The 13,417-nt window shown below is 33.2% G+C and overlaps 1 protein-coding gene across 1 annotated transcript; it reads left to right on the plus strand.

The window, feature by feature from the left end:
- Positions 1 to 1,503: 1,503 nt before the first annotated feature.
- LOC130825440 (cellulose synthase-like protein D4) lies at positions 1,504 to 9,657 on the plus strand. The gene is made up of 6 exons (XM_057690676.1): positions 1,504 to 2,055; positions 5,584 to 6,772; positions 6,845 to 7,252; positions 7,367 to 7,707; positions 8,208 to 8,770; positions 9,266 to 9,657. Exons 1-6 carry the CDS (start codon positions 1,577 to 1,579, stop codon positions 9,655 to 9,657), a joined length of 3,372 nt encoding a protein of 1,123 aa, XP_057546659.1. The 5' UTR covers positions 1,504 to 1,576.
- The last annotated feature ends 3,760 nt before the right edge of the window (positions 9,658 to 13,417 follow it).

The raw sequence follows: 13,417 nt of genomic DNA on the forward strand, positions 1-13,417 counted from the left end.
TTCATACACTTTCCTATTGTGATATTTCTCCCACAAAGGTGCTTGGGATGATGATGAAATTCACAATGAGATGTACCTACACAACAATCTACTAGCACAAAGAACATTACAAAAATAAAGACACGTGTTGTAGATGGATAATTAACTTATGATAATGTATAAAGAGTTTATAAGTCTCTTGATACGCCACAAGCAAAAGAGAAGCATTAACAATGTATGTTCATAAATAAATTCAGAAAATATATTTAAGAATGATGGGTTGAATGCCCTTTGCACACTCCCTCTATTTATAGAGTAAAGTGTCAATCAATGTCTTTTTATGAAACAAGTGTGTTTTCTCAAACAAAGCCTAAGAACCAAAAGGTTGTTTCACCAAAGCTTATCAATGAATCAATATAATGATTCATCATTATTAACCACCAGAAATAGTCAACATACATTATTGATGATTGATAACAAACAACATTAACGAAATAAACTAACAAAACCGCAAAAACAAGACAGGAGACAGGCTACAAGTCGTCGCCAATAAAGCCAACTTGGCATTCACCTAAATGTCAACTCGACTTTGGGTTCTGTCTCATTTTGAGACCCTGCTTTCAACAAGCAAGCGACAAGTCGCTACTTTCCCACTGTTTTTCAATTTACGTTTTTATTTATTAGGCATATTTTGGACTTGCTATATATTGCATATTGTCCCACTAAGATACTTAATATGTAGTATATATATATAATCTAGGTATTTATATACTCTAAATTGTCCAACAAAATCTCTTTTAAGTTTTTCTGGTGGATGATAGTTTTGATTATTTTTGTGTAGCTTTTAATTTTTGGACATTATAAAGTTTTTAGATATTTAGTTTGTCCAAAAATATTATTACTAGTTGAGCTATTTGTAAAAAGATTCCTTAATATATATATTCTATTATAAAATTACTTCATTTTCTATTATTTTTATAAAAATAAGATATTGTTATATTATTAAGGTATTAACCATTTTCTTATTTTATAAGTGAAATATTTTACAATGCATTTAAATTGAAAAAGTGAAATATAGTTAGTGTTAATATACAAATTTATTTCTTAAACTTTATATTAAATTAAATTTGCAAAAAATTTATAATAATATCACGGTTATTATATAGTTGTAAAACAAAATTCAAAATTAAAGGACCCTTTTTATTGTCCGGCTATCTTATAATTTGGATTATTAAAGTACTACAATATTGCCAAGACTTCACACATTGCTCAAGAAAAACAACAATATTCCTAGATTTACGTTTAAGAATATGAACTCAGCCTTCAATATTTTTTGCATGCAAATTAGTCTCCTAAAAAATAGTGGAGGCACAAGCTAAAAATAACATTCTTCATGCAAACCTATCATTCATTATCTTCTCTTCTATTCACCAAAACCATAATTTTTCCAACAAAATAATAATAACAAGCATGAAGGTTAATTAATTACTTAATCATATTATTATATATTGCCATTATGTTCTAAGGTATAATTAACCTCTATGTCATTACACATAACTACACAAAATTTATAGAAACATTAAATTATAATAAAATAATGGCATCTTCTGATCATTCAAAGAAAAATACACGGAGTCAAGGAGGCTCAGGGAATATTGAGTCCCAAAATACTCAAACTTTCTCAGGTGGCAACACCCAAGGGGTGAAGTTTGCTAGGAGGACATCGAGTGGTAGGTACGTCACCTTATCGAGGGAAGACTTAGACATGTCTGGAGAATTTTCGGGGGATTATATGAATTACACAGTTCACATTCCTCCTACACCGGATCATCAACCAATGGATACCTCCTCCACGGTGGCAGCTAAGGCTGAAGAACAGTATGTTTCGAACTCGTTATTCACAGGAGGATTTAATAGCGTAACAAGGGCTCATCTTATGGATAAAGTCACAGATTCTGACTCCATTCAAGCTTATAATGTGGCTCGTGGGAAAGCGGGTTATTGTCAAATGCCTGTTTGTGATGGGATTGCTTTGAAAGATGATCGAGGGAATCGGGTGTACCCTTGTGAATGCAGGTATTATTATTTGTTATTATTATTTATTAATAATAAAAAATATTCAAATAATTTTTTTTTATAAATAACATTCTAATAAATCATAAATAAAGATATAATTCGTTGAATACAACCATTATTTGAATAAAAGCATATATAAAGATATAAAAGCATACATACAAACAACACAATGGAAAACTATGAAGTTATTAACAATATCTAGCCAAACCAATCTAAACAAAATCAAATACATAAGAATGAAATAAAAACCATTATGAAAAGAAATCAAGAAATCAACATGAGATGAAAAAATGAGAGATAACAAACTTTTGGAAAAATCACAAAATAAAAATGTGAAAAAGGATTACAAAAAAAAATTGTTCCAACTACCCACCACCATTTCTTGCTTTATCCCTCTTTTATAGGCATATTCAACACAAATTTCAGAATTTAAAATTTCAAATGTTTAACTTTTTTTCTTTTTTTTTCTTTTTTTTTCTGAATTTCTATGATAATAATTATTTAGAATCAATTAAAAAATAAGGGAGAGAAAAAAAGGGAAAAATTAGTGATTTATGTTCTAGCAAGGTAGATGATTGATTTATTTGAGCTCTTTAATTGGGTGTGCGAATGCTTCAATTGAATGTAATGTTGAGATAGGAAAGATTAGAAAATAGTATGGAGAAAGCTTCATTGAATGTAAATATAGAGGAGTGATTGGGAAGAGAATGTAAATATGACGAACGAGTTCATGTAATTATATGTGAAAATGGCTGAGAGAGATATGAGACTATGCTTATAAAGAAAATAGCAAAAACATTTTGGTGACAAGCTTTGTAACCATGTTTGTCGCAAAAAGTAGAGTCACATTTGGTGACCAAAGGTCTTTGTCACCTACTTTCAAGAGAGAGAAAATGACCACTAAGAATTTGTAGCATAAGTATTTTTACTTTTTGTTTTAAATTATCTTAAATAATTACCAACCGTTTAAAAATTTTGAACAACAATATTAATGATAAAAAATGCCACTTTTAAGCTTGACTTATTTTGTTGCCAAACATTGTTTTTTTGTAGTGTTATTACTTGTAAATAATGCACACAACTTTTGTTTGTTTCATTTCCATCTGACCAACCATTTTATATTTTTATTTTTTATCACGCTATTAATGAGTTAATAAAAAACTTGACACACTTAAAAAGAACCAACACAACAAAAGTTTTGATGGTTATATTCCATAATATATATTTTATATTCTATCACACCTGGGGATGCAAACGGGGCGGGGCGGGTATTGGCGTTACCATCCCCATCCCCATCCCCATCCGGTAAATCAATCCCCATCCCCGCGGCGGGTATAATTTTTTTCCCCGTCCCCGCCCCGATGGGTTTGTACCTAATACCATCCCCGCCCCGCCACCCATCTGGGTATCCATCCTCATCTAATACCCATTTTACCCGCCCCACCACCCGTCAAATCGCCGCTTAATACCCATCTGTGCCACATATTTATATTCATACTCATCGACGCTAATAGGAGTACAACTTGCAGTAGTTGATGGGTTTGAAGCCATATTTATCTAACAAGTAAGAATTGTCTAACAATTAGATTAACACCCATTAAGGTCACATTTAAGACCCTAAACCCATCATGATAGGTGTGGATCAAGTTCTCAATATTGCATCAATGTTAAAGAGATATACTTTGGCTTTTGATATTCCAAAAAATGCTTCATCAAACCAATGTACTCAAAAGGTCATTTTCAAGTAGGATTCCAATTAATTCATAATATGTACTATCTCTGTCTCTTGAAGTTTGACATCCTTGTCTCAAATAGCTCTCACATTGAATTTTGAAGTTTGTTAAAGTCAAAGGGAAGGAAAAAATATGATATTTTTCGAAATGTGCCACTTACTTCCGTTCAAAAATAATTATGGGATGGCAGAAACCATCCATGCCTCTATTTATAAAGAAATATCTTCCTCATAAAGCATATAACTTAAGACCAAAGTTTAACAATCAACAAATTTCTACAAACCCATTTCACTATGCCAAAACTCGTAGGTCAAAATCTTTAGGCATTACACTTGAATGAAGCATCTGCTACATAATACTATAAATGAAGCATCTCACCAAGAAAATGTTTAAAACATTCAGAATGATAACCAATTCAAGACTGAGTTAAGAATAGACACAATGAATGTCGGCATAGCCCTCGAGTAGAACATTTCAATTGATTGCAAGACAATAGAGAAACCAAGTATACATCAGATCACATCAAACATAAAAAATAAAAAAAGACATAACCTTCACTAAAATAGCAACCCTAGTATCATACGCACCCATCTCAATGAAGTTGGCTTCTAATCTAAATCCAAATCACCACGGAAGAAAAGATCTAAATAATCCACCCAGTTCATAATGCTTTTCAGGCCTCAATCACACTCATCTAGGGTTGATAGGCTATTAAAAAAAAACAAGGACCTTAATAAAATAAACAAGAAAATAAACTGAAATGAAAATCATAAAATGGGGAATAAGACAGAGACGATGAAAATCAAAAACTGAAAGAAACTTACCCAATGACGGGAGTGCTCTTGAGTGTTTCAAGATGACGGCAACAAGATTGAAGAAGATGAGAGTGTTTCAAGAAGAAGAAGAAGATGGGAGTGCTCTGGAGGGTTTCAACAGTGCAGCAGTGAAGATTCTGAAGAGTGAAGAAGAAGCAAATGACGGGTTGACGGCCAGCATCCCTATTGATGGTTTCAAAGGCCCAAAGTATTTAGGGTTTTGAAACTTTTTTTTTAAAAAAATATAAATCGGAGTTTTTAAAAATTTTTAAAAAAATTTGAAAATAATTCAAGGTTTTCAGAAATTTGAAAAATAATTTAGGGTATTCCTATTCCCGAAATTTGTACATTTCTTGAGGCGGGGCGGGGCGGGGATGGGGCGGATATCACCTAAAACCCATCCCCATCCCCATCCCCGCAGTGGGTATGAATTTTATACCCGTACCCGCCCCATGACCCATCAAACCGGGACCCATCCCCGCCCCGACGAGGCGGGGATGGGGCGGGTCTCCTATTAGACCCGCCCCGCCTGCATCCCTAATCACACCCTATCACATAAGAAATGTAACACATATGATCTCTTCATGACTTGTGCGTCTTATGTCATATCAACAATAAGAGGTCATGGGATCGAAACTCAACCACCCCTCATTCAAAGTGAAATATTCAACACTAGGTCTGAAGAGAGTATGTGTTGCATCCATACTTTTAGACCAAAGAGTTATCATGTGAGAGGATATATTAGAGTATATAACATATCATTATGGAGCCTCAACCATCAGCTTAAACTTTTGGTCGAGTTGGTTTCTTTACAAATATGTAACTAAAATAATTTGAAATAATACCTGGCACTACTCATATTATTCCTTAATTTTTGAAGGGATATGACTGGCCTTTGTCATAAGATAGCTTTGCCTTATGGTTGTAGCCTCATAGTGTGCTATATACTTAATCAACATAATTTTTGATCATGCATGCAGATTTTCAATATGTAATGATTGCTTTATCGATGCACAAAAGAGCAGTGGGGCATGCCCAGGATGTAAGGAGCCCTACAGACTAGGAGACTATGATGACGACACACCAGATTTCGTTAGTGGAGCCCTTCCATTACCAGATCCAAACAAGGGAAATGGAGATCGTCGAATGACAAGCCGAAACAAAGGTGGTGAATTTGACCATAATAAGTGGTTGTTTAATGAAACACAAGGGACTTATGGCCATGGAACAGCTTATTGGCCTCCAGAGGATTCATATGATGGTAACGATGATGGTATAAGTGGTGTTCTTGAAGCTGCTGATAAGCCCTTTAAGCCTCTTAGTAGGGTTATTCCTATTCCTAGTGGTATTATTAGTCCTTACAGGTTACTAATATTGATACGCTTAGTTTTTCTATGCCTATTTTTAGTATGGCGTGTACAACATCCTAATGAGGATGCCGTATGGCTATGGCTTATATCGATAATATGCGAAATATGGTTTGCTATTTCTTGGTTACTTGACATCATTCCTAAACTATGTCCTATTAACCGATCCACTGACCTCAATGCCCTTAAAGAAAAATTTGAATCACCATCACCATTGAATCCTACTGGACGGTCTGACCTACCTGGTGTCGATCTTTTTGTCTCGACAGCTGACCCGGAGAAAGAACCTCCGCTTGTGACGGCTAACACAATCCTCTCAATCTTAGCTGTTGATTATCCTGTTGAGAAGTTAGCATGCTATGTGTCCGATGATGGGGGTGCCCTCTTAACCTTTGAGGCAATGGCTGAAGCAGCTAGCTTTGCGGAATTATGGGTCCCATTTTGTAGAAAACATGATATTGAACCTAGGAATCCTGAGACGTATTTTGCTTTGAAGGGTGATCCGACTAAAAATAAGTTGCAACCCGATTTTGTTAAGGATAGAAGGAAGATTGAGCGAGAATATGATGAATTTAAGGTTCGGATTAATGGATTACCAGATTCCATTAGAAGGCGATCTGATGCATTCAATGCGAGAGAGGAGATGAAGATGATGAAACAGATGAGGGATAGTGGTACAGATCGAGCTGAACCTCTTCGAGCACAAAAGGCAACTTGGATGGCAGATGGAACTCATTGGCCTGGTACTTGGGTTTTCTCTGCTAGTGATCATAGTAGAGGTGACCATGCAGGAATCCTTCAGGTATGGACACTAATATTAATAACAAACTCTCTCTATCTCTATGAACATACTCATTAATTCATACAAATGTAGGTAATGTTGAAGCCACCACCACCAGATCCGATCATGGGGACACAGGACGAGGAGCAACTCATTGACTACTCTTACACCGACGTACGTCTCCCTATGTTTGTGTACGTGTCACGTGAAAAGCGGCCTGGCTATGACCACAACAAGAAGGCCGGAGCCATGAACGCATTGGTGCGATCATCAGCCATCCTCTCAAATGGCCCTTTTATTCTTAATCTTGATTGTGATCACTACTTTTACAATTGTAAGGCCATTCGAGAAGGCATGTGCTTCATGCTTGATCGAGGGGGTGAAGATATTTGTTACATTCAGTTTCCTCAAAGATTTGAAGGCATTGATCCTTCTGATCGATATGCTAATCGAAACAATGTGTTCTTTGATGGGAATATGCGTGCTCTCGATGGTCTCCAGGTTTGTAACTTTGGCAATTACAAGTTATAATTAACAAGATTAATGTGAAGAGAACATGATCTAAAACATTGAATATATTGCTTTAAATTTCACTAACATAGCTCTCAATGTTAGGGTCCGGTTTATGTGGGAACGGGTACAATGTTCAGGAGATTTGCATTATATGGGTTCTTCCCACCAAATACAGAAAAGGATGTAAACAAAGACAAAGATATAGAAACCCAAGCATTGAATACGTTAGAACTTGACACGGAACTGGATGTGAATCTACTGCCAAAGAGGTTTGGCAACTCGACAATGCTGTCAGAATCAATACCCATTGCAGAGTATCAAGGGCGGCCATTGGCTGATCACCCTGCAGTTAAATATGGAAGGCCTCCTGGTGCTCTTCGAGTCCCTCGCGAGCCCCTTGACTCTAGTATTGTAGCTGAAGCTGTCTCTGTAATCTCTTGTTGGTAATGTTTAATCCCTTTCTAATAAGTTTAGACCAATCCCAAACTTTAGGATTATTATGGGCGTGTTTAGCATAACAATTTAGTTGTTAGTGGTTCAATAGTCTAAAATACCACTTTAGAAAAAATTTCAATGTCTGGTCTAGTAGCACTTTAAGTATCATAAGTGGTGCGGTTTGCTTTTTTCGAAACGTTAAAACTTGTAGGTTTTAAAATCAAAAGTAGAGTTTTAAAATTTCACTATAATTTTTCCAAACTTTATATTTCAACAGCTACAATGACCACAACTTTTACTGAACATTCTAACATTCACAACACAACTACAACTAGCCACAACTAAGGACTACTTACATAGCTCACAGCTATTACAGGGCTACCTTGCCCATTACTTAACATTTAGATCATTTCAAGCATTGTTGTGAGTTCTAGGTTGATTGATCCAAATAGTTATCATTCCAATTAATTGTATGACTATATAATTGCTCTTATTGTACTTTGCACAGGTATGAAGACAAAACAGAATGGGGAGACAGAGTTGGATGGATCTATGGTTCAGTTACAGAAGATGTAGTAACAGGCTATAGGATGCACAACCGTGGATGGAGGTCAGTCTACTGCATAACAAAACGAGATGCCTTTCGTGGATCTGCTCCAATCAACCTGACTGATCGGCTACACCAGGTACTACGATGGGCTACAGGTTCTGTTGAAATCTTTTTCTCAAGAAACAACGCCTTCTTAGCTACTCGCAACTTAAAGCTCCTACAAAGGATGGCGTATATTAATGTTGGAATATACCCTTTCACCTCTATTTTTCTCATCATGTACTGTTTTCTTCCTGCACTCTCACTCTTCTCCGGCCAGTTTATTGTGCAGACACTTAGTATTACATTCTTGTGTTACTTATTAATTATGACCATCTGTCTGATAGCTTTGGCTATTTTAGAGGTTAAATGGTCAGGGATTGAGTTAGAGGAATGGTGGAGAAATGAGCAGTTTTGGCTCATTGGTGGAACTAGTTCTCATCTTGCTGCTGTTGTTCAAGGGCTTCTAAAAGTAATTGCAGGTATTCTTTCATGCAATAAGAATTTTAACGCTTAGGATGAACGAGACTCAATGTTGATATAGTATATAATATATCTTGAGGCCTTAAACATCAATTTAATCTTTCGGTTGAGTTGGTTCCTTGACATGCTAACAGAAACTAACATGACAAAAGCTCATGATTTTTTTCATCCACCTCTTAATTCCAGTTGAATATCTAGCTTATCTAGCGTAAAGTGCTCTCGTGTAAGGGGGTGTGATATACTGTCTAACATATCTTGGGTCTCAAACGTTAAGATTTTAGTTGAGTTGGTTCTTTGGCAAATATCTTCAATAGTGACTTGATCAATTCTGATATACTCAAACTTGGTTCAGCCCGAATCTAACCTATAAGGAAGATATAGGACTCGAGCTATACTATGTGACCTAAGATTCAGTATGAGATTGCTCAAATTTAGTATGTGACCTAAAATTTTCAATTGTGTAAGCCTTAACATTTCGGTTTGATTTGTTGTAGGTATTGAAATTTCGTTCACATTAACCTCAAAATCAGCATCAGAAGATGAAGATGATGTATTTGCGGAGCTTTACCTAGTAAAATGGAGTTCATTGATGCTTCCACCAATAGTGATAGCAATGGTAAACATTATAGCAATAATGTATGGTTTTGCTAAGACCATATATAGCACAACACCTTCATGGAGCAAATTTATGGGTGGTGCATTTTTTGCTTTTTGGGTGTTGGCTCATTTGTACCCTTTTGCTAAAGGATTGATGGGCAGAAGAAGAAAAACTCCAACAATTGTGTTTGTTTGGTCTGGATTGATTGCCATCACAATCTCTTTACTTTACATTGCTATTAATCCTCCCTCTGGTTCAGGAGCCAGTGCAGCTTTTCAATTCCCTTGACATTAAATTAAAACATGATAATTAATTTTTTATTGTAATTTTTAGTAATTAGGTCAATAAAATTAGGAACTTTTTTTATGTACAAACTTTCAAATCAGAGATTTACTTGGGTTTTGTTATAACAACCTAATAGATTACAGATATTGAGTTGTTTGACATGATTTACACTCTTATGTTTAGCTCATCTTTTATACCTGTTAAGGTAAATTTAATTTCAGTAAAAAAAAGAAAAAAAAAAAACTGAAGTCATACTTGTTATATGTAATTTTACTTTTATATTTGACAAGTGAGAAAAAGTACAAGAATATCAAAATAAATATTACCATTACTAATTGTTAAGCTGTGTGATCGACATTTGAACCATAAAGGGTTGGTGGCGCAGCTAGCTAGCACGTAGAGGTTGAGAGTTCGAGCCTCTCTCACCCCAAAATTTTTTAATTTTAACTGAAATATCATTGATTTGGCGAAAACATTTTTTTTTATAAAACAAGCACGTATGATCAAATTAATGTGGATCAAGGATACAAAACTATAGACCAATAACTTTTTACTTAGATTATTACGAGTAATTACCAATTCGTATTCGTCGTCTAGATTCCCATTCTGCAATGGCGTAACAGAGAGTGTGATTGAGAATGAGGTTCTTGTTTGACAATGGAAAATCTATTTTTGATGAGGTATCATTGTCTCTGAGCCACATCTCTATAGATCTAGGGTCATAAGTATATCCATATGTGGCTACACAAGAAAAAGAGTTAAACTTTTGTTATAGAAGTATATAATTTCCATGCTGAATCTTTAAGCCTAGATTAAGGGCCTAAGAAAAGAGCGAAGATACAAAAAGGTATCTATACCTTAAGTATAGGGCATATGAAATGGATAGGTGGTGCGATTTATATCTTAGCAACATAATCACGAGCCTTATCTGGAACACCTTTAGCTTTATCCATGTACTCATATACTAGGCAACTCTGTTCAGCACAAGCCCCAAGAAGCAGAAGTACATGTGAATGTTCCTGATCATACACATGTACTCATATACATGTGAATGTACTCATATATGAAAACGACGATGTATTAGAGTTCGAACAATGTGTTTCAAACTCCAATATTACCAAGATCGAGTGTATGAAGTTTTAGTGACAAACAAATTACGCTATCAATGATATCAATGTTCGTAGAAGAAAATAAAGCAATAAAATGACACAAAGATTTAACGAGGTTCACCCAACTAAGGCTACGTCCTCCGGTGTGTAGTATCTCTTATATTATCAAAAGGAGTTCAGAGAACTCTCAAATATGGAGAATTACAATAGAGAAGAGATATAAGCTAGTGTTTGGCTTGGGTGTATTTTGTGGATTATTACAATGTGAATGAGAATTCTCTATTTATAGAGAGAGATCTCATTAAGTAACATTAAGTACATTAATATTATGAATAAATGATAATGAAACAATCCTATGTACTTGAAGAGTCAAAAAACAGCATCCTAGGAGCCCTTTGTACTTCTTCATTAAGTCTCATAACTCTCACACTTCATTACCTTATTAATCCATACTTAATCACCATCATAAATCAATCATCAAAACTTAATTTAATACACCCACATTAACACATTCATAGGATTCCATCCCAAAGGTCACACATGAATGCACCTCATCAAATGTGCACTCAAGTCACACCAATCACAACAATATACATGTTAAGTACATGTACTCGTATACGAGATACTCCAGTGGATGCTTATTGCTGTTCCTTTAGCTTTATCCATTTGTTCCTGATCATACACATACGCATACACATAAGTACGGAAATGCTATCAAATAGTAAATCCATATAAAATAATCGCATTCCAAACGTAAAAACGTAGTTCCCACTATATATCTACCCATACCTCTCTACTACGGTCTTAATTTAAACTCTACTAGTACACTGAATGTTTGCTTTGATGCCAGTTGTAATGGTTCTTTGATTTGAAATTCTACATAGGGATGTAGTCTCCAAACGATGTCTCAGACCACTACTATAGGTCAATAATTGAGATAACATATTTGTAATTTAAGATTAATGAATCAAACCCAAATTTGAACTACTCCCTCCGTTCCTTTTTATTTGTCCACATTATAAAACGGGTAGTTCATAAGTTTATCCACTTTAGAATTATTTTCTTTTTTGGACATAAATTTTTCCAAAACTATCCTCATAATTATTGTACTCTATGTTTAAGTAATCTATCTTAGCATTCAACTAACCAATAGAAATTGAGATTATTGTAACACATGAATTACCATTTTAATGATGAGTAATGATTTACATATCTTTATTGATTTATCTGATTTATCTCTCCAAAAAACATGAATAATTCTTTTATTTTCTCTTTTTAAATAATGTTCTATATTAAGTAAAGATTTTCCTCCAAATTTTTGTTCAAAAGACAATAATGGATAATCATAAAGGAACGAAGGAAGTATTATTATTTAAAGGACTAATAAAATTAATTCAAAGTATAATGTCATCAGTATTTATCTTTCATCATTTCACATTTATCTTCTTGTTAGTATGTGTACTTATATTTTTGATATTTTAATTTGAATAGTATTTTTTTTTGGAGACTTGGAAGGAAAATATATCGAGTCAGAAGGGGTAATTATAGAGAAGCTTCCACTCTATTTGTTAAATATAATTTTTGCTATGATTCATGCTCATTTCAGTCTATATGATTTTAAAATTTTCATAGTTCAACTAGTTATATATATGTATATATATATATATATATATATATATATATGTATATATACATATATATATATATATATATATGTATATATATATATGTATATATGTATATATACATATATATATATATATATATATATATATATATGTATATATACATATATATATATATATATATATATATATATATATATATATATATATATGTATATATATATATATATATATATATATGTATATATACATATATATATATATATATATATATATATATATATATATATATATATATATATATATATATATATATACATATATATATATATATATACATATATATATATATATATATATATATATATATATATATATATATATATATGGGGAGGGATCCAATGGGAAGGGGTATGAAAATGAGAAGGGTGAGAAGAATTTTGAGCCATTGATTTCTGAAAGATCTAATGGCCTGGATAATGAACTGGAAAAAATTAGCGCAAGAAAAGAAAATCCGTTTTAATTGAAATCGGTTTTAATTGAAGAAGAACAGTGCCTGTCCTCTTCACTTGATTTCTCTTCCAAGTCTATCCACTTCGAAAAACCTTCAAAACTGTCGAAAAAACTCAATTAATTGAAATCTTCCTCTTCACTTAAATTAAGGTGTAACAGATTCAAAATTCTTAATCTTTCGATTAATTATTCTGAATTTTCAATTCAAATTGCTAATCCTTTGGTTATCTATTTCAATCCTTCTTTAATTCCTAAACCTTTTCTGATTTTGTAGTTTCTTTCAAATATTAAAAATTAAAATATTATTTTTATTAAAATCATTTTATAAGCACTAAAATATTATTTTTATTATTTTATAGTACGAAAAGTAAAATTTTATTATTATATTCATGTTTTTGTAAAACGTTACGTTTTAACTTTCTTCCTTAAACTAACATTACTACTTATTATTTTAACCTTATAACTTTGATTTAATTATTTTATACATAAAAATGAGTCGTATTTTAATTATTAACT

The sequence above is a fragment of the Amaranthus tricolor genome, chromosome 10 (assembly GCF_026212465.1).
Source record: "Amaranthus tricolor cultivar Red isolate AtriRed21 chromosome 10, ASM2621246v1, whole genome shotgun sequence".
Classification (NCBI taxonomy): Eukaryota; Viridiplantae; Streptophyta; class Magnoliopsida; order Caryophyllales; family Amaranthaceae; genus Amaranthus; species Amaranthus tricolor.